Source organism: Atractosteus spatula, chromosome 11, assembly GCF_055471065.1.
Source record: "Atractosteus spatula isolate fAtrSpa1 chromosome 11, fAtrSpa1.hap1, whole genome shotgun sequence".
NCBI lineage: Eukaryota > Metazoa > Chordata > Actinopteri > Semionotiformes > Lepisosteidae > Atractosteus > Atractosteus spatula.
The window spans coordinates 49,941,975-49,961,978 of NC_142716.1; the positions used below are offsets into that span (position 1 = coordinate 49,941,975).

Below are 20,004 nucleotides of genomic sequence, written 5' to 3' on the forward strand. Positions count from 1 at the left end.
GGACCGCGTGAAGTGCTGTGCAGCGTGATCTACAGGGGGGGGTCACACAGTCGGGATAAACCCTCTTGTTGAGGAGGAAAAGCGGTCTCCCTCCCTCCTGCAAGCGCTCTGACGTCACGCCCAGCTTGTGCCGGAGAAGCTGTCACGTGAGAAGCGACAGGCCGCGTGACAGCGAGAACAGCTGAGCCGCTTGTCACGCGCCGCCTCACGCAGCACGGCGGAGCACGCCGACCCGCATGACGTCACCCCCGCCGCTGCTCGTATAGCGCCTTTCCCCACGTGTCCGTTCCCGAGCTCTTGGAGTGATTTAGCAACTGACGTCACCGATGCACAAAACTGGGCAATGAATAACATTGCTGGGAATAAGACATTGTCATCTAGTAGGAAAACGGCAAATATGCATTGTCTTACCAATAAAACTAAAGAAGTGTCATTCATAAAACTATTCATAAATGTATCCTGGTCAACAAACATTATCCAGATATAAACTCGACTGGGATGATCAATGTGTATTCTGTAACATGAATAAAGAAAGTAGTCATTTGGTTTATCAATGTATTCAAACCCAAATGTTTTGGAGCGACTTGGAACATTTCTTATTAAGATCTTCAGATATTAAGATTTCTTTTAAGGCGTTTGACACTTTTATTTTACACGCCCGGATATGAAAAGTTTATATTTATAATAAATCTATTACTAATTATTGGGAGACACCATGTCCATGAAATGGGAAAAAAAGTCTTCTCCAAATATTTACCTATTTAAAAACAGAAAATGGAATTTTACGTTAAAACTATTCAAAATATCAAAAGTAAGAAAGCTAAACGAGCCGTGGAAATTTTAAGTTGAACTGTTTCTGTAAAGTAGTCGAGTACCACCGACTATTCTTACAATGTATGTATACATTATTGTGTTCAGTGTTGAATGTTTTTTTGTTAATGGTTATAAATGAAGCATTTTAAAAACAGCACGACCCGGGGGTCCAGCCCAGGCCGGTCCTCTGGTGGGTCGGGTGCCGATTCGGAGGATCCGGACTCGCTCGTGGTAAAGACGGGCTCACGCACGCGGTGCAGCCTGGGGGTACAGTTTTATTAGACGAGGCGTTGGCACTGTGCTTCTATCTTACAGCACTCGTATCGTTAGGTAGTTTAAATATGACCACGGAGTCCAGTTTATCCTGAGCAAATCCTGAAAGCCTTTCAGGGCCCCTGGCAAACAGCGCGACACGGCCGGACCCGGGTCCGGTACCTGAAGCCGCTGTACCGATTTCAAACTCACGACAGACCTTTGCGTGTTTATCACGTACATGTCATATATATCCACACTGTAAGTGCGGTCGGAAAAGAGCATTGAAGACTCAGATTGTCTCCCGCCTTATCTGAATTCTCTCGCCGAAGAGAACAGGGCAGACGCTGACGGGGAATAACTTCCAGCACTTTCAGATTTAAGAGAAGGCGCCATGTAGTTGATAAAACCTCGTGATGTCCTTTTATGAGGACGGACCCCCCTCCGTCTTTCCGGAACAACCGAGTTCAACGGGACAGTTTGAGAAACTTACTCCCCACGTTGACAGATATATAACCACGCACACGTCTGCAGGTGCGACGGGTTTCCACATACTGCAGCCGGTACAAGAGCCAGCGGGTCCTTCAATTTCTGTAAGAAATGTGAACGCGAGAGACAGCTGCGCGCCCTACCGGTGGCGCCCACGCCACGGCGCAGTCCCTACCGCGGCCACCAGGGGGCAGACTGGCCACGCAGGGCTTCCGCTCTTGCTAATATAATTGCGGAACGCAGCTCTAAATACTGAAATGACATTTCATTACAAAATGGCTTAATAACAGTTAACCAGTAACATACTGTACCGTCATAGGGATTTATTTACAGGGGTGTAACAACAGAGGGCTTCGGTTCTGGTCCAAACCCGAAGCGCGCTGGGCTGGGTTTCCTTTCCCACTCTCGCTGAGCTCTGGGCTCCTCTTTAACCGAACTGTACTTCTCTGATTGATGCGTGTTTCCGCCTCTTTTCCAGATGCCGGAAACTTTAAGATGTGTTGCTGGTGGCTAAAACGGGGCTCCCCAGGCCAGTGTTTGGGGGTCTCGTACTCCAGCAGGTTGAAGTGGTCCAATCAGGGCTGGAGTGAGTCGAGTACAGGAGTTTATTGCCATACGTACAAATACATTGGAGTTCTTAATGGCGCTGATCTCTCGGGACACACAGTACAACAGACCACACCACACAGTGTAGACGACAGGAACAATAAATATGTTGTGGGAAAATAAACAAATATGTAGCAGTGAGACTGAGAAAAAAACTGGTAGACTATGTAAAAAGTGCAGAGTGCAGGTGTGTATGAAGGCCCTGCAGTGAGCCGCTGAGGATGAGCACTGCAGGGGGATAGAAGCTGTTCCTGAGTCTAGCGGTCCTTGCCTCAACAGAGCGGTACCGCTGGCCACAATCAGAGAGTCACGGCCTGCTGCTGTCCTGAGATGCTGAGGATTTAAAAAGATCCCCAGAATGGGACAGTGGCCTTGTGGAGCCCCACACTGATGGGCTACGAGCTTATGGAATGTAGATGTTAATGAATCCAGCGACTACTTCAATTAAGAGCTCAACCTGACCGAGAATTACTAGCGGGGTCCCAGAGTGAGGGATGGGTACCCCAGATTTAGGGTGACCTCTAAACGCAGGGGGAGGAGCGTCTTTGTGCTGGTGTACTGGCACAGAGCCCCCCCTCGTCAGCACAGGTCTTGCTCCACCCAGACAATCTTAGCCTGCTCCTCCAGGATGGTGCTGCGCAGGCGGGCCAGCAGGGCGGCGCTGTCGCTCCAGCTGTCGGGCAGGATGGTGCGGTACAGGCAGGGCAGCTTGTCCAGGAGCGGCTCCTCACAGCGCGAGCAGTCCAACAGCTGCTCCTCCGAGGAGCCCTGGCGCTGCAGTTTGTGCCTGTCAGACACCCAGAGAGACACACAGTCAGACACAGTCAGACACCCAGAGACACCCAGACAGACACACAGTCAGACAGTCAGACACCCAGAGAGACACACAGTCAGACAGTCAGACACACAGAGAGACACAGTCAGACACAGTCAGACACACAGAGAGACACACAAAGAGAGCTGGCCAGCTGGACTGTGTCTATCCAGGACCCGGGCTGGTCGGTTACAGCTGCAGGCCAGATGTGCTGTTGTACCTGAGTCTGCGGGCGCTGCGCTCAGAAGAGACGATGAAGATGATGATGGGGAAGATCTCCGCACGGTGGAGGCGCCTGACGCAGTCCAGCCCCAGGGGCAACAGGCAGTGAGCACCCTAAAGGAGTCAGAGCACATTGCTGTCCAGACAGACTTCTCTGGGTCAGAACCAGTACCAGTGGGCACGTGTCGGTACCTGTGGATCTTTGACAGTACCAGTACCAGTGGGTCAGGGTTGGTACTGTACAAATGGGTCGAAATCAGTACCGAGTGGATCAAGGCCGGTACCTGCACCTGTGGGTCAGTGTTGGTACTGTCCTAGGGGTACTAGTGGGCAGAAGTCAGTACCGGTACCAGTGGGCCGTGGTGGGTACCTGTGCCATGGCTTTATCCACAGCCTGGATGGTGCAGCAGCGTCGGGGGCTGTTCTCGCTCTCTTCCAGGACGTCCCCCCTCTGCAGGCGCGAGGCGTAGTCCCCGCCAGGCAGCGGCTCTGGGCGGAGAGACGCAGGCCAGACTGAGAAACTCTGTGGGCAAGTCCTCAGGACCTCCCACTGACCCCACCCCCCTTTCTGCTCCTGATCCACCAGGGGGCACCCTACCCAGCTCGCACTTCTGGAAGCCCTGCACTTCGGCCAGCCGGTCGTTCAGGATTTGGCCGAGGATTCTGGGGAGGATGATGACGGGGCGCGGAGTGGGTGGCCGGTGGGGGGTCACCAGGGTGTAGGGCATGAGGTTCACACAGCCGAAGCTCACAGCACTGCCCCCTGCAGACAAAGGCACAAAACAGCAGCTGTCAGTGATCTGCCCTGCCTTTCAGCCCCACTGCACCTCCAGCATCACAGCAGCATGCAGGCCTGTTTCAGAAGAGGCACAGCCACCAGCTGCCCTGCAGCTAATGAGCTACCGGGACTGAATGTCTTTCAGCTCATCAGGGGCAGAGTCTCCTCTTGTGCCAGAGGTCTGATGTAGTGGAGGCTGCAGCAGCCAGGGCTTGGAACAGGCTCGCCCGCCTGGCGCGAAGCCGAAGGTGAGGCTGCCTTGCCTGGGCTCTGGCGGGGCTCTGCGGCCAGGCTGCTGGGCACCCACAGTGGGCTCCGGCGCCGCTGGCCCGTGCTGACGATCCTCACAGCCTTCTGTTTCCCCGAGCACTGAGCCCGGTCAGTCTGGAGAGGAGGAGAGGGGGGGTGAGGGCTCGGCTCTTCAACCAATGTACCAATGCTCAAGTGTATTAATGTATCTAATGTCCACCTGTCTGAGGTCAGTGGCTGTGTGTCCAGCTGTCTCAGGTCAGTCAGTCAGCGGCTGTGTGTCCAGCTGTCTCAGGTCAGTCAGCGGCTGTGTGTCCACCAGTCTCAGGTCAGTCAGTGTGTGTGTCCACCAGTCTCAGGTCAGTCAGCGGCTGTGTGTCCACCAGTCTCAGGTCAGTCAGTGTGTGTGTGTCCAGCTGTCTCAGGTCAGTCAGCGGCTGTGTGTCCACCAGTCTCAGGTCAGTCAGTGTGTGTGTCCACCAGTCTCAGGTCAGTAAGCGGCTGTGTGTCCACCAGTCTCAGGTCAGTCAGTGTGTGTGTGTCCAGCTGTCTCAGGTCAGTCAGCAGCTGTGTGTCCAGCTGTCTCAGGTCAGTCAGTGTGTGTGTGTCCACCAGTCTCATGTCAGTCAGTGTGTGTGTCCAGCTGTCTCAGGTCAGTCAGTGGCTGTGTGTCCAGCTGTCTCAGGTCAGTCAGTGTGTGTGTCCACCAGTCTCATGTCAGTCAGTGGCTGTGTGTCCAGCTGTCTCAGGTCAGTCAACGTGTGTGTCCACCAGTCTCATGTCAGTCAGTGTGTGTGTGTCCAGCTGTCTCAGGTCAGTCAGTGTGTGTGTGTCCAGCTGTCTCAGGTCAGTCAGCGGCTGTGTGTCCAGCTGTCTCAGGTCAGTCAGTGTGTGTGTCCACCAGTCTCAGGTCAGTCAGCGGCTGTGTGTCCAGCTGTCTCAGGTCAGTCAGTGTGTGTGTCCAGCTGTCTCAGGTCAGTCAGCGGCTGTGTGTCCAGCTGTCTCAGGTCAGTCAGTGTGTGTGTGTCCACCAGTCTCAGGTCAGTCAGCGGCTGTGTGTCCACCAGCCTGTCCCTGCAGCTCTACGCACCCGCCGAGACGGCAGGTGTTGGAAGGCCAGGTCCTCAATGGCTCTGATCAGCAGGCGCTGGGCTCTGCAAAGGAAATCCACAGCAGCTGACTAGGCAGCATGTCTTAGTGTCTCGTCCTCTTTACTGCAGAGTCGCAAGTGATCCTCCTGATTGTCTCTTTTGGTACTTCCACCCTTTCAAGCTGTCTCTTCCAATCCAGAGTCTCAGGGGAGCCATAGCCTATCCCAGCAAGCACTGGGCACGAGGCAGGATACCCCCTGGATGGGACACCAGTCAGCAGAGCACACACACAGACACATACTCACACCAGGGCCAATTTTCCCAGAAGCCTGTTAACCCACCAACATCCGGTATGTCTTTGGACTGTGACTGGAAACCCATGTGAACAGACCAGAAGAACATACAAACTCCACACAGACAGCTCCACAGTCCTGGAACTGAATCCAGGCGAGGCAGCAGTGCTCACCACTGCACCACTGTGCTGCCCCAAAACTGTACGCAATATTCTAAATCGATATTGTAAATAAGAACTGTCCCAGCCTGAGGAACAGTGAGCCTGTCTCTCAATAATGTTCCAAATGTTTGTATGTAAGTGTATTATAATGTGTCTATATTGTAAAAGTCTGTAGATTTTATGTTAATTGTGTTTGTTTTGCTTTGTCAACACTGATTTATTCATTGGTCCTGCCAATAAAGCATCTTGAATCGAACTGAAGAACATGCAAACTCCACGCGTATACAAGCACATCAGGAGTCTCCGATGTCTGTTGTCACATCGGGAGTCTGTGATGTCATCAGGACTGGACCGGAGGCGCCTGTAGTACCTGTAGTAGTTGGGCAGCGCCCCCGATTCCAGGTCTCGGAGCTGGCAGGGGTGGGTGCGGCTCACGTGCCAGGTGCCGTCGGAGCGGTAGCGGGTGTTGGTCACATGCACGATGTCATTGCACTGCACTGCCAGCCCCCCCGCACAGCCCCCCGACAGGGAGACGTTCACCCGCACGTAGAAGGAGTCTCCCGAGGTCACCTGGCCACTCTGGAGCTGGCTGAGCAGCTTGTGGTACCCTGGCGGAGAGGGAGAGGGAGGGAGTCAGAGAAGAGGTGCCAGCACGCTGGTTCTGGGGATGCTGGCGGGGTGCACAGAGTGAAGACACTCCGCATTTCGGGTACTTATCACGGGCCAGAGCATTCCTGGTTTTTGGCTTGGGCTCAGGCTCAATATCAGAGCGGAGGAGGCTGGGCTTCACTGCTGTCCTCTTTCTGAGGGGCGTGCAGTGATGCCAGAGCTCACAGCTGCAACAGCACAGCGCCAGCAACTGAATTCAAATCGTGTCCAGCAGGACACTGTGCCAAGCAGCCTGCAGAGGCCTGAGCACATTCAAGCTCTCGATGGCACAGAGAAGCGCAGAGTAAGAGTCTTCATTCAGCAGCTCACCCCAGTTACACTCCAGCATGCAAGAGTTTGGATTGCAAACCCTTCTCCTCTAATCTAGAGAGCTAATTCCCCTGAAGTGTGTCTATTGACAAGTGCCACAGGCCGCTGTAACACAATCCTCACTGCAGCCGAAACGCCGCGCCCCCTCTCGCACCCCAGCCTTACCCTCCTGGTTGGGCCGCAGTGACAGGCAGCAGAAGCCGCGGACCTGCCTGAGGGCCCACAGCGCCTCCTCCATGGTGGAGTCCTCCAGCACGGCCTGGAACACCTGCTGCTGCTGCTCACACTCCACCTGGGAGACAGCACCTGCGTCTCAGCATGAGTGGGTCAGCACTGTGAGCACCTGTGTCTCAGCGTGAGCCGGTCAGCGCTGTGAGCACCTGTGTCTCAGCGTGAGCCGGTCAGCGCTGTGAGCACCTGTGTCTCAGCGTGAGCCGGTCAGCGCTGTGAGCACCTGTGTCTCAGCGTGAGCGGGTCAGCGCTGTGAGCACCTGTGTCTCAGCATGAGCGGGTCAGCGCTGTGAGCACCTGTGTCTCAGCGTGAGCCGGTCAGCGCTGTGAGCACCTGTGTCTCAGCGTGAGCCGGTCAGCGCTGTGAGCACCTGTGTCTCAGCGTGAGCCGGTCAGCGCTGTGAGCACCTGTGTCTCAGCGTGAGCGGGTCAGCGCTGTGAGCACCTGTGTCTCAGCGTGAGCGGGTCAGCGCTGTGAGCACCTGTGTCTCAGCATGAGTGGGTCAGCGCTGTGAGCACCTGTGTCTCAGCGTGAGCCGGTCAGCGCTGTGAGCACCTGTGTCTCAGCGTGAGCCGGTCAGCGCTGTGAGCACCTGTGTCTCAGCGGGAGCCGGTCAGCGCTGTGAGCACCTGTGTCTCAGCGTGAGTGGGTCAGTATGTTGTGTCTCAGTGTCATTGGGTTGTCCTCTGCAGGTACTTTTTGCTGTCAATCTTGTATCGCTGCCTGTGCAGTGTAGCAGTGTGCGAAACTAACACTCACCTTGTGAGTACTTGGGTCGATCTGCTGACCTGCAGTTGTGATTTCAATTTCATTTCACAGTGTGTATAATCTGTGAGGTTCTCATTGGGAATAACTGCTTAAAAGGAGGTCACCCAGCCAGACTGCGAATCTCATCCCTGGAAAAGCTATGACAGGGATGGGTGACTATTCCATAAACCAAGGAGGAATAGGAGGACTTAGCTAATAAATAACAAATCAAATAGATGGGCTGAATTGCCTCCTCTGTTTTGTCATTTTTTCCATGTTTATATTGTAAGGAGGGAGGTGTTGCAGACAACAGGCCTGTCCCCAGTCCAGATGTTTGTACAGGTCCCCCTAAATCACTGGTTCGTCGGTGAGTAGGAACACTAGGAAGTCACTGGTCAGTTAAGCAGGTATTCTTTCCAGTTCAGGGACTCTGGTCCTTGATGGCTGAAGGGCGCTGATTGTTGTTTCACATGATCTCTAAATCCCTTTTGTCACCTCTTGACTCACAGTGCGATTGTTTCAGGTTGGTAGAAGGGGGTGATTGAGAGGTAGCCTATAACCTGCTAGACTGGGGCGTCTCAGGACTCTCCAGTACAACAAACAGCACTGACTGTGGCCGGACTGGGCGCCACTCACTGCCATTATCTGGGCGCCAGGACGAATGCCCACACTGTGTGCCGCCGACCCCTCCGTCACACAGTGCACGAACACGCCGGTCTCGTTCCCCCCCACCACTTGCAGCTGGCTCAGCAGCGCCTCCCCCTGGAAGGAGATGGTTGTCACGTGGCTGTGATGGCGCAGGGCCTGGGGGCGCATGCGCTTCATGAAGATTCTGCAAGGAGACGGGGAGCAGTGAGCAGGCTGGTTTTTCAGCTTGTACAGCTTGTACATCCGGGGCAAAAAGGGGTCACTCTTGGGTTTGTGTTGATCGTTCGGCACTGAACCTGTCGCTTCTACCAGGGCAATACAACACAGGAGCAGAGTGACCGTAAGAGGGGAGCCTGCTGCTCGTGGCGTGGGGATATTAGTGGTGTGTTCTCAGAAAGCACGTGCAGGAGGGCAGTGCGTGTTGTTCATTTGCACGTCTATGGATGCCCTGAGCTCGTGCCTCCTGTGTCGTGAGCTTGTCTCAAAGCCTTACCCATCGCTCGGCCTGCTGTCTGGGGAGGGCAGGGGCGGCTCCGCTGCTGTGGGCTCAGGCTCTGAAAAACACACACAGCCACCACAGCTTTCACCATGTCCCCGTACCCCTGGACTCCGGGGGGCTGCTTCACTTGAGCACAGTTTATAGATGCGTATGACAATTAATCAACAGGAGCTTATTAATAATTTCCTTTAAGGAGACTAACAACTTGAGTTCCTGGGCCCTTGCTTAGTTAGTGAAAGGACAGGAAAAGTCAAAGGTCATGGGTGCAGGCTGAGGTACCTTCGGACACAAAGACATAGTCGTTTTCCATGTCCAGGGCAGAGGGGAGACAGTCCCAGGAGCCCAGCTGAGAGCTGTGGGGGGCAGACCGACAGGCAGACAAACAGATTGTGAGTGAACTTTAGGGCCCTGTGCAGTTTAAAAAAGTTTTGGCCTTCTAATTGGAGTCCCCTTTTCTCCACCTCTCATCTTTCGGTTTCTCTCTTTGGGCTGGGTTTTCTAACTTTGCAAAGGCATAACTCTCCAGAAAGTCAAAGTGTTTTATCTTGCATCTCTTTAAAAATCCAGCTGTCAGTTTCTTTCCCTCCCTTGTCTTAATGCAGACCAGCCATGGGCAACTCCAGTCTTGCTGGGCTTTTTCAATTCATAAGTTGAATAAAAGAAAACAAATAATTTCACTTCTTTTCTTAAATATTCAACTTGGTTCAGTACTTAAGATCAGATGTGGAATGAAAATCATCAGAAGTTCCCCATTCATGGTTTGATGTTCTCAGTTTCCCTGCACTAGCAGATCAATAACTAGCCCCTTCCCTTACCCGTGGCCCCTCCCCCGACTCATGGCCCCTCCCCCAACCCATGGCCCCTCCCCCGACCTATGGCCCCTCCCCTGACCCATGGCCCATCCCCTGACCCATGGCCCCTCCCCCGACTTATGGCCCCTCCCCTGACCCATGGCCCCTCCCCCAACTCATGGCCACTCCCCTGACTCATGGCCCCTCCCGTGTATCATAGCCCCTCCCCTGACTCATTGCCCCTCCCACAACTCATAGCCCCTCCCCTGACTCATAGCCCCTCCCATGTATCATGGCCCCTCCCTACATCACCATACAGGCTTTCCCTTTGCCCTGTCACTCAGTGTGCAGCCCCGCCCCCACCTCTCTCTGTTGTGCTGGAGCTCCTCCTCTCTGCGGCGCAGAGACTCAGAGCTGGGGGGCTCAGCCTTCTGGGACCCGAAACTGCACAGAGCCTCGTCACAGTCCTGCCAGCAGAAAAAATCTTTGTAATACCTCTGTGACACAGAAGCCTTACTGAGAAGCACAGCCTCGCAGGCAAAGAGAGAGACCTGCTGGTACACACACCTCCAGGCTGTGGCACTGCACAGCCTCACTGCCGATAGCGTTCATCCTGCACAGCTTGGCCCGGGCAGGTGGGGTGTCCAGGGCCAGGGTGTCCTGCCAAGGAGAGCTGCTGCTGGAGGTCCTGCGCTGCAGAAGCATAACGACACAGACAGGCAACATGAGGACCCTCCTGTCCGCCTTGATGCCCCCTCTGCCCTCTGCTCTTCTTTCTTACCCTCTCCTCCTCTCTCTCCTCGCCCCGCTGGGCTTGCTGCGTCTGCAGGGTGAACAGCTGATCCTGCAGTTCCACCACCTGAAGCCGGAGGGCATCCTTCTCCGACAGGCTCTTGGCGATCTGGGCCTGTGCCTCGTCCCGGGCCAGGTAAGCCTGTGGCAGGGACACGGGGGCCACAGGGACAGGTGAGTGCACTGAGGCGCCAGCAATCAGACAGAGGGACACAATATAGCTGCACTCACCTGATCTCTCTCCGTTTGCAGGTCTCGCAGCTGGGCTTGCATCACTGCGCTCTTCTGCTGGTACATCTCACAGTCCAGAGTCAGCTTCTGGGCCTGGAGAGCCAGGCTCTCCTTCTGCTCCAGCAGCTGCAGGGGGACAGAGCAAACCTGAGGCAGGGCTGCAGGGAGGCAGTGAGGCAGGGCTCAAGGGAGGAAGTGAGGCAGGGTTGCAGTGAGTGAGGCAGGGCTGTATTGAGGCAGTGAGACTGTGAGGCAGTGAGGCAGGGCTGCAGTGAGGCAGTGAGACTTTGAGGCATTGAAGCAGGGCTGCAGTGAGATAGTGAGACAGTGAGGCAGTGAGGCGGTGGGGGGGGGTGCTGTACCTCTTCATGCTCGCTGACCAGCCTGTCGTGTTCCTCCCTCAAACAGTGGATTTGCTCCATGAGCTCACAGCGCCCGTCCAGCGCCTCCTCCAGGTCTGTCTCCAGGATGTCCTCCCGAGCCTGGGGACACAGACCCGGGAGGCAGAGGCAGGGGTGAGGGCAGAGCCGGGAGAGAAGGATATCGACTAAATGAAAACTTTGCCACAGCTGAGAAGATAGGATGTGGTGTTATGTGTGCTGCAGAACCAGTGTTGAGTATTCCCTGATGGTCTGCAGAGCTCTGTGTTCTCTGTGAGCTCTGTGCTGTGTCCTCTGAGTTCTGTGCTATGTCCTACTGTAGGCCTGTAAGCTGTGAGCTCTGTGCGGTGCCCTGTGTCCTCTGTGGCCTGTGAGCTCTATGAGCTCTGTGAGCTCTGTGCAGTGCCCTGTGTCCTCTGTGGCCTGTGAGCTCTATGAGCTCTGTGAGCTCTGTGTGGTGCCTGTGTCCTCTGTGAGCTCTATGAGCTCTGTGAGCTCTGTGTGGTGCCCTGTGTCCTCTGTGGCCTGTGAGCTCTATGAGCTCTGTGAGCTCTGTGCAGTGCCCTGTGTCCTCTGTGGCCTGTGAGCTCTATGAGCTCTGTGAGCTCTGTGCGGTGCCTGTGTCCTCTGTGAGCTCTATGAGCTCTGTGAGCTCTGTGTGGTGCCTGTGTCCTCTGTGAGCTCTATGAGCTCTGTGAGCTCTGTGTGGTGCCCTGTGTCCTCTGTGGCCTGTGAGCTCTATGAGCTCTGTGAGCTCTGTGTGGTGCCTGTGTCCTCTGTGAGCTCTATGAGATCTGTGAGCTCTGTGTGGTGCCCTGTGTCCTCTGTGGCCTGTGAGCTCTATGAGCTCTGTGAGCTCTGTGCAGTGCCCTGTGTCCTCTGTGGCCTGTGAGCTCTATGAGCTCTGTGAGATCTGTGTGGTGCCCTGTGTCCTCTGTGGCCTGTGAGCTCTATGAGCTCTGTGAGCTCTGTGTGGTGCCTGTGTCCTCTGTGAGCTCTATGAGCTCTGTGAGCTCTGTGCGGTGCCTGTGTCCTCTGTGGCCTGTGAATTCTGTGCTACTTGCAGGAGTCTCACCGGGCTGAATTTCTCGGCCTTCGCCAGCCTCTGGCGCAGCATGGCCACCTCCTCCCGCAGATGCAAGATCTCTCCGGAACTGCAGGACCTCAGCGACTTCTTCCTCTCGAAGTCAGTCTCTTTCATGGCCTTCTGCAGCTCGAACTTCAGCTGGTACACCTGCAGCACCGCAGCACAGACAGCAGCTGGGCTCACTGAGTGAAGCGCAGCACCTGCAGGCTGCGACAGAGGCACCACTGCCTCTCCCACCCCCACACCACCCCGACACCCAGGCTTTTCACCTTGTGTCTAAATGGCCGACTCACAGGGTCTAATTCTGCCCTAGGGTCAGGGCAGGATCAGGGCAGGGTCAGTCCAGGGTCAGGGTAGGGTCAGGTCAAGATCAGGGAAGGGTCAGGGCAGGGCAGGGGCAGGGCCAGTCCAGGATCAGGGCAGGGTCAGGGCAGGGTCCGGCTAGGGTCAGGGCAGGCCAGGGCAGGGTCAGTCCAGGGTCAGGGTAGGGTCAGGTCAAGGTCAGGGCAGGGTAAAGGCAGGGTCAGGCCAGGGTCAGTGTGTGGACACTTTACAAATTTTCCCCCAGTTTTATGACGGATCAAGCTGCACAGGTAACGGAGGACAGGACAGGACGGAGCTGCACTGGGACAGATCCTACCTCCAGCTGCAGGTCGCGGCAGCGCGCGGCGACCACGGAGTTCTCCTCCACAGCGGCGGTGAAGCGGGTGCACAGGTCGCACTTCTCGTCCTTCAGCCGCAGGAGGTCACGGTGCAGCGTGGCGTAGTCGCGGCGCAGGCGGGCGTGCTCCGCCTGCAGCCCGTGCAGCCCCTCCCCCTGCTGCCGCGCCTGCCCCAGCTCCGCCTCCAGCGCCGCGCAGCGCTCTGCCAGAGACCCCGCCTCTGCCCGCACGGAGCACAGCTGCTCCTGCATCCCCGTGACGGCCCGCACCAGGTACTCCGTCAGCTCCGAGTTCTCCATCAGACCTGCAGGACAGCGCAGGGAGTCGGGCCGGGCCGGTTCTGCTGCTCACACACACCAGTCCAGAGTGTGGGGAGTCGGGCCAGCCCGGTTCTGCTGCTCACACACACCAGTCCAGAGCGTAGGGAGTCGGGCCGGGCCGGTTCTGCTGCTCACACACACCAGTCCAGAGCCCAGCGCAGAGAGTCGGGCCGGGCCGGTTCTGCTGCTCACACACACCAGTCCAGAGCGTAGGGAGTCGGGCCGGGCCGGTTCTGCTGCTCACACACACCAGTCCAGAGCCCAGCGCAGGGAGTCGGGCCGGGCCGGGCCGGTTCTGCTGCTCACACACACCAGTCCAGAGCGCAGCGCGGGGAGTCGGGCCAGCCCGGTTCTGCTGCTCACACACAACAGTCCAGAGCCCAGCGCAGAGAGTCGGGCCGGGCCGGTTCTGCTGCTCACACACACCAGTCCAGAGCGCAGCGCGGGGAGTCGGGCCAGCCCGGTTCTGCTGCTCACACACACCAGTCCAGAGCCCAGCGCAGGGAGTCGGGCCGGCCCGATTCTGCTGCTCACACACACCAGTCCAGAGCCCAGCGCAGAGAGTCGGGCCGGGCCGGTTCTGCTGCTCACACACACCAGTCCAGAGTGCAGCGCGGGGAGTCGGGCCGGGCCGGTTCTGCTGCTCACACACACCAGTCCAGAGCGCTGCTCTTACCGCTGAATCCTGACTGCGCGGTGCTGGGCTTGCGGCCGGAGATCTTGGTGTACAGTTTGGGATAGTGGATCATCAGGCTCTCCAGGAAGGCAATGGCCCCATTCCGGCCCCGAGTCCGCAGGATATCCAGCATGCGACCTGGAACAGGTGACAAAGCAATGTGCCACACTGTCTCCACCCCTCCTCTAACTTTCCCATACAGCTCTTTCTGTCTCTCCTCACTGTCTGTGCCCCTATGTCCTTCACTTGACCACTGCTGTCCACCTCTCCCCTCTGTCTCCACTCTCTCCCTCCCCTAAACCCCTCTATCTCTCTCCCCCCTCTCTGTCTCCACTCTCTCCCTCCCCTAAACCCCTCTATCTCTCTCCCCCCTCTCTGTCTCCACTCTCTCTCTCCCCTAAACCCCTCTATCTCTCTCCCCCCTCTCTGTCTCCACTCTCTCCCTCCCCTAAACCCCTCTATCTCTCTCCCCCCCCTCTGTCTCCACTCTCTCCCCCCTCTCTGTCTCCACTCTCTCTCTCCCCTAAACCCCTCTATCTCTCCCCCCTCTGTCTCCACTCTCTCCCCCCCTCTCTGTCTCCACTCTCTCTCTCCCCTAAACCCCTCTATCTCTCCCCCCTCTGTCTCCACTCTCTCCCCCCCTCTCTGTCTCCACTCTCTCTCTCCCCTAAACCCCTCTATCTCTCCCCCCTCTGTCTCCACTCTCTCCCCCCTCTCTGTCTCCACGCTCTCTCTCCCCTGAACCCCTCTATCTCTCTCCCTCTGTCCCCTCTGCCCTCCTTACTGGTCTTCATGCAGCGGTTAGTGAACTGCAGGCAGTGCAGGATCTCGTCCTCGTCCAGCTCGTCCAGCACGCGCGCCTGCCGCAGGTAGGGGATGAGCAGGCAGGGCTGCACGCCCAGCGAGACGCAGTGCCGGTTGTCATCGATCAGCTCCCACAGCGCCTCCTCGTCCTGCTCCTTCAGCTCCGGCTGCTCCGACATGCCCCCTGGCCTCCGGCGGCCTGGGACAAACACCGAGAGCCTGAGGCAGCTGGCATGTCGGGGGGCCCAGCAGACGCCCTCGCGCCCTGCCTGTGCTTATCTGCTCATGCACCTGCGACAGGTGCTTGTTTGGCCACCTGCTTCCCAGTGGCTCCAGTTACACAGCTCCCTGGAACTGCCCACTGCATGGCAGCCTGCCTGGCAGGTCGCAGAGCCAGATGGATGTTTAACCGACTGCAGCCTCCCTGTCAGCGGCTCACTTCTCTACAAACACCGGCATAACGCCTCACTCCCTCTTGCGCGATTCACTGATTTACGGTTGACAGTATTTCAATAAACTCCATGTAAACAAACGCTCAGTGTCTCGGTTTCCCCTCTGCTGGGGCTCTGCCAATGTTCGTACGCGTGTGCAGATAAACTTCATAAACAGGCTGCTCTAGACCTCACAGCAGAGATGAGCTCTGAAAGACAGAGACATCCCTGAGCGAGGCACTCAGAATCACATTCAACAATTCTTATTGGCCTGACCTATTATTAGGTATTTATAATGTTATAAAGTTGCCAAACCAATGCAAATTAGGAAGACATTTACAAACATTTAGAACAAAAACATACTGTTTTTTGAGAGGCTCAGACTCACTATGTAAGAGGACAGAGCTCCTGTCTTCCTGTTTTTTCTGTTTACAGTGTTGCTAAGGAGTCGTCCTCCTCCGCCCAGCAGTAGGCAGGAGGAACCCACCTTCTCCCCTGCTCTTCCTCAGCCCCAGGTTTTCACCCTCTTCCTTGCACCTGACTGTATCTCCCCTGCCACGCCTTCCTGTCCTCCTTCCTGTCCTCCTTGGCCTGTCTCTGCACTGCCTCCTCTGTGTTCCAGTTCCACCTACTGCAGAGCACAGTCATGCTCCCCCCGGTCTCCACCTGTCTCCACCTGTCCCTGTTCCCCCTGTCTCCACCTGTCTCCACCTGTCCCTGTTCCCCCTGGTCTCCACCTGCCTCCACCTGCCTCCACCTGTCTCCACCTGTCTCCACCTGTCCCTGCTCCCCCTGGTCTCCACCTGTCCCTGTTCCCCCGGTCTCCACCTGTCTCCACCTGTCCCTGTTCCCCCTGGTCTCCACCTGTCTCCACCTGTCCCTGTTTCCCCCGGTCTCCACCTGTCTCTGTTCCCCCTGGTGTCCACCTGTCTCCACCTGTCCCTGTTCCCCTCTCTTCTGTCCTACACAGCCCAGCAGCAGGGTGTGCTCTGCTCTGCCTGTCTCTGGGACGGCCTCTCTCACTGCAAGAAGGCATGAGTCTCAGTCTCTCGGCTGTGCTGCTGGGTCCACAGTCACGGTTCAGCACTCTGCTCTGTACCTGCTGGTCTCAATAGCTAATCTGCAGCATTTGATCTCCTTCTTCATGACAGCCTCTCCATGAAGTGCTCTCTCCTGTGGTATGACAGGAATCTCAACACGGAAACAAAGTCTTAAATTCAGTTTTACTGGAACACACGGGTGTGATGGCGTAACCTGACTCCCGCCCACAAGCAAGCAACAGGGGGGGAGTAACGCAGGGGAACGTGGACATGAAGGGAGAAACACTGGAACTGCATGGTGCTCTCATTTTAGAACCATAACAATTATTTATCTACATTTGTTACATTTCAAGGATTTTAACCCTGATAATAGCCTAACCTCCAGCCCAAACTAACACTTAAAAACGAACTTCACTTGCACACTTAAGAGTGCTGGGTGCCTACATTGGCAGGTGTATATTTGACTGCTTATATTTAGGGAGACAGGAGGGTCTCCCTAAAGCCCCCGGACCAGGGCATTCTGTCTCTGTGTGCTCTTGCTCTCTTTCTCTTGAGCTTGAAGTCGTCAGCAGGAAAAGTAGCACTCACTCCAGAAAAAGACGAGACTGGGCTGGAAGGTTAGTGGACTGGCTGTCTGGACAGGAATCTACCTTTGGTAAACCGCATTTATTTTCTGAAAAAATGTTGTTTTCTTTTAGTCCATTTTTTCCTGGTTGAAAAAATAATTTCTTCAATAGTTTCCCAGATTCTTTGGAAACAGGCTGCGAACACCAGCCCTTGTGTGAGTGTGTGACCAGTCCTGACCAGTCTTGACCAGCCCTTGTGTGAGCGTGTGACCAGTCCTGACCAGTCTTGACCAGCCCTTGTGTGAGTGTGTGACCAGTCCTGACCAGTCTTGATCAGCCCTTGTGTAAGTGTGTGAACTGGGTGTGCGGGCCTGGGGTGTGTGCCTGGGGAGTCATTTCACCCTTCACCAGCCCTAAACTAATCGGCTGCCCATCCACATCCTGGAACATGAAAGGTTTCCTGCAGGGACTGTGGGACCGGGGGATCCAGGGGGTGTGGCTGTGGGATACGCCCCCTCAGTGATGACTCTCCATTTCCCAGTACCAGGCTCTTGAGCCGTGTGGTTCTGATCCGAGCCAGGGGGCAGGGCAGGGGATGGGCTGTACAGTTCCCATGAGAAAAAACAGCCAGCTCTCCCTACGGAGCCACTACACTCTGAGACCCTTTCTACCCATGTGACAAGTCCTCCGAGATACCTCAGCTCCTCCATCTGTCCACACCCCTGTCGATCTGACCTGCCTGTGGTCCTGGGAGCTGTGAATCGGAGACAGGCTCCAGGCCTGCAGGGCGCGGCAGGGCACCACAGCGAGGAAGACTATGAGATTCCTGCTTTCCTCCATCGGAGAGACAGGCAGGCAGAGGTCCTGTCTCGGCTGAGAGCACCACACGCGTGAAGAAGTCGTCACGCTCCCGGATTTTGATCCTGGCAGCAGCTTCTCTGACGGGACTGGATCACAGAGGGCTGCTGATTTCGCTGATGTTGTGGGGTGAAAGGTGATGGGTTCGAGGCTCTGCTCCCCTCCGAGATCTCCCCCTCCTCCCTCCGTCAGCGCTCACAGACACGAGCACTGACCCGCCCCGATCCGAAATGCACAGATTCTCCAGCCCAGCGCCCACACAGCCAGCAGAGACTCAGGAGGTCGGGGTTTCAGCCAAGGGCGGCCCAGGCTCCTGCCGGCAGACGAGAGGTGGAGGGTGCGAATCCGGGCGGTCACAGCCAGCCCAGGGCTCCCTGGAGGAAGGTCGCTCCGATGCCTGGCTACTCTCCTAGCAGGAGTGAGTCACTAATGGGATCTTCTTGTACATAAAGAGTTAAATGTGTTTTACAAAGTCGAACGTGTCTGAATATTTCTTTAGACAGCTTGGTCTCCTACAGGAGGCTGTACATTTTCATGGGAGGCTGTGTCTTTCTTCTTTCTTGAGTCCACATACTGTAGCTGGTAATGTGCACACCAGGTGACACTGGCTGGATGTACTCCCCGGTCTGGAACTGTCCCTTGATCGCTTGGGCAGTTTCACTCGATCAGCAACAGGGACAGTGAGCACTGCGAGCACTGTGAGCACTGCACTGGTACGTTCCAGACCCCTCGCCAGTGCCCCCCTCAGCCTCCCACTGTCTCGCACTGTCACACTCAGGGCTCAGCTCTGCTAAGGCTAATCTGGCATCGCTGGTAGTCTCCAGCAGGGAACACCGCACACGGCGCAGCTGGCACCAGGGAAGCCGAGTTTATTTCGCAGAGCCCCGTGGTAATGAAATAACTGCCCGCGCGCTCCCTCCCACGGCTGTGATCCCAGTGTTGACGGCGCGGCGCGCGGAGCCGTCGAAGCTCCCACTCAGAACCATTTCCCGGACACCAGGAAGGGTACGGGCCCCAGCCGTACGAAGCAGCGCAGACCGAGGCCCGGGGACTCCGGGGGCTTCCGAGTCCGAGCAGCGCCTGTGCGCGCACGCGTTCCCTTCCGGTGCCGCAACTCTACCCTGATTTTATTATAGCAGATCAGCGCAACAGAAAGGTCTCCGCTACTGTCAAACTGTCCTCCTTTCCGCCAACAGCACGCTGCCAGGAGCCGGACACACTGACATTTCGCCCTCTCAGGAGAATTCCCTTTCCTGAATCAACCGTTTCAGCGTTTCAAGCGATAATCTGACCTTTGACCAAGAGATACACAATTCAACAACAGTACTCTGTGATTTATCTCAGATGAAAGCAACGATCGTGACAGTAACATTTTAGGTATTTTTTTAGGCGTCTCCACTTAGCAGAGGTTTTCAGATGAAGGGTGACCTGGCTTACCTTAGCGCTCGGACAGGTGAGTGGATGAGTGAAGCGGCCGGACAAGCGGACAGGTGCGCAGCGCAGGTGAGGCAGACGGGCGGGCGGCCGCTGTAGCTGTTTGAGCGGAGGGGCGGGGCCTCCCCGTGTGGCCCCGCCCCCACACCCCAGTCTTTACAGAGGCTTCCAACAGCACGAACAGGTTTGGATGATATTTGAAATTCTTGAATCACAGCCGTGCCTGGGCCGCGCCTGCTGTTCTAATGATGCACGGAAATACTTTGGCAACACTTTCCAGAGAGAAAAGGAACAATGACACACCATCTTGTGAAGGCTAGCTTCTGTGAAAGGCGCTTTATAAACTAAAGATTAATTCAATATAAGTTCTTCAGGGATTCACATTTGTTTCTTGGGTGGAAGCTACTTTCCGAAACACCGTTTCCTGCAGAAACAGAAACCCGTGAGCGGGACATTCACACGTGTCCGTGCTGTTTACATGAGCCGTCGTCCTAGTTACAGACGGACCCTTTTGCCTGAACTGGAGAACTGATTCAGCTGTGAAATACAAAAGGATCTTCCATAAGGAAACCAATTCAGTATCTGATATCTATTGATTTCTATAAAATCGACTTAGAATCAGAAAATAAGTTAAAATCTTGAGCACGTGTTCACAATATTAGTATATTATGACAGTGACTCATCTCCTCCGCGGGCGGACTGTGGCGTGTTTACCTGAGGTACCGCCTTCCACTCACAGAGACGAGACTAATTTCCACGGGTGTGTGTGATACAGCAGGCAGGTAGGGTTCAGGTGACGCAATAGGGACAACAGGTTGGACGAGCTACACCGGGGGAGGAGTCAGAGCTACAAGGGGAGGGGTCAGAGCTGCAAGGGGGGAGGAGTCAGAGCTACAAGGGGTGGTGGGGTCAGGCACACAATGCGGCTTATTGTCAGCCCAGAGCTCGATGGTCAGACGCTTCCAGCCTTTCGTCCCCGTCCAGCACCAGCGCTGTCCTCGCAGGGGACTCTGGCAGTCGGAAAGCAGCAATGGAGGGACGGGAATTCAGACTGGGGCAC

At 56.0% G+C, this 20,004-nt stretch overlaps 1 protein-coding gene across 4 annotated transcripts; it reads right to left on the reverse strand.

The window, feature by feature from the left end:
- Nucleotides 1–1,860: 1,860 nt before the first annotated feature.
- On the reverse strand, nt 1,861–19,020 carry LOC148824307 (caspase recruitment domain-containing protein 14-like). 4 transcript variants are annotated; one of them, XM_088927465.1, is made up of 21 exons: nt 18,948–19,020; nt 14,596–14,814; nt 13,812–13,949; nt 12,794–13,119; nt 12,142–12,300; nt 11,049–11,168; nt 10,687–10,812; nt 10,445–10,597; nt 10,231–10,356; nt 10,027–10,130; nt 9,152–9,225; nt 8,867–8,927; nt 8,362–8,557; nt 6,912–7,038; nt 6,139–6,376; nt 5,314–5,377; nt 4,238–4,358; nt 3,795–3,959; nt 3,567–3,685; nt 3,195–3,310; nt 1,861–2,947 (listed from the first exon to the last, which is right to left on the reverse strand). In XM_088927465.1, exons 2-21 carry the CDS (start codon nt 14,792–14,794, stop codon nt 2,740–2,742), a joined length of 2,940 nt encoding a protein of 979 aa, XP_088783591.1. In that variant the 5' UTR covers nt 14,795–14,814; nt 18,948–19,020; the 3' UTR covers nt 1,861–2,739. The 4 variants fall into 4 exon arrangements, 3 of the variants coding, with proteins under 3 accessions (XP_088783591.1, XP_088783594.1, XP_088783593.1); XM_088927468.1 differs by lacking the exon at nt 18,948–19,020 and adding an exon at nt 15,534–15,553; XM_088927467.1 differs by lacking the exon at nt 18,948–19,020 and adding an exon at nt 15,435–15,481.
- Between the last annotated feature and the right edge of the window lie 984 nt (nt 19,021–20,004).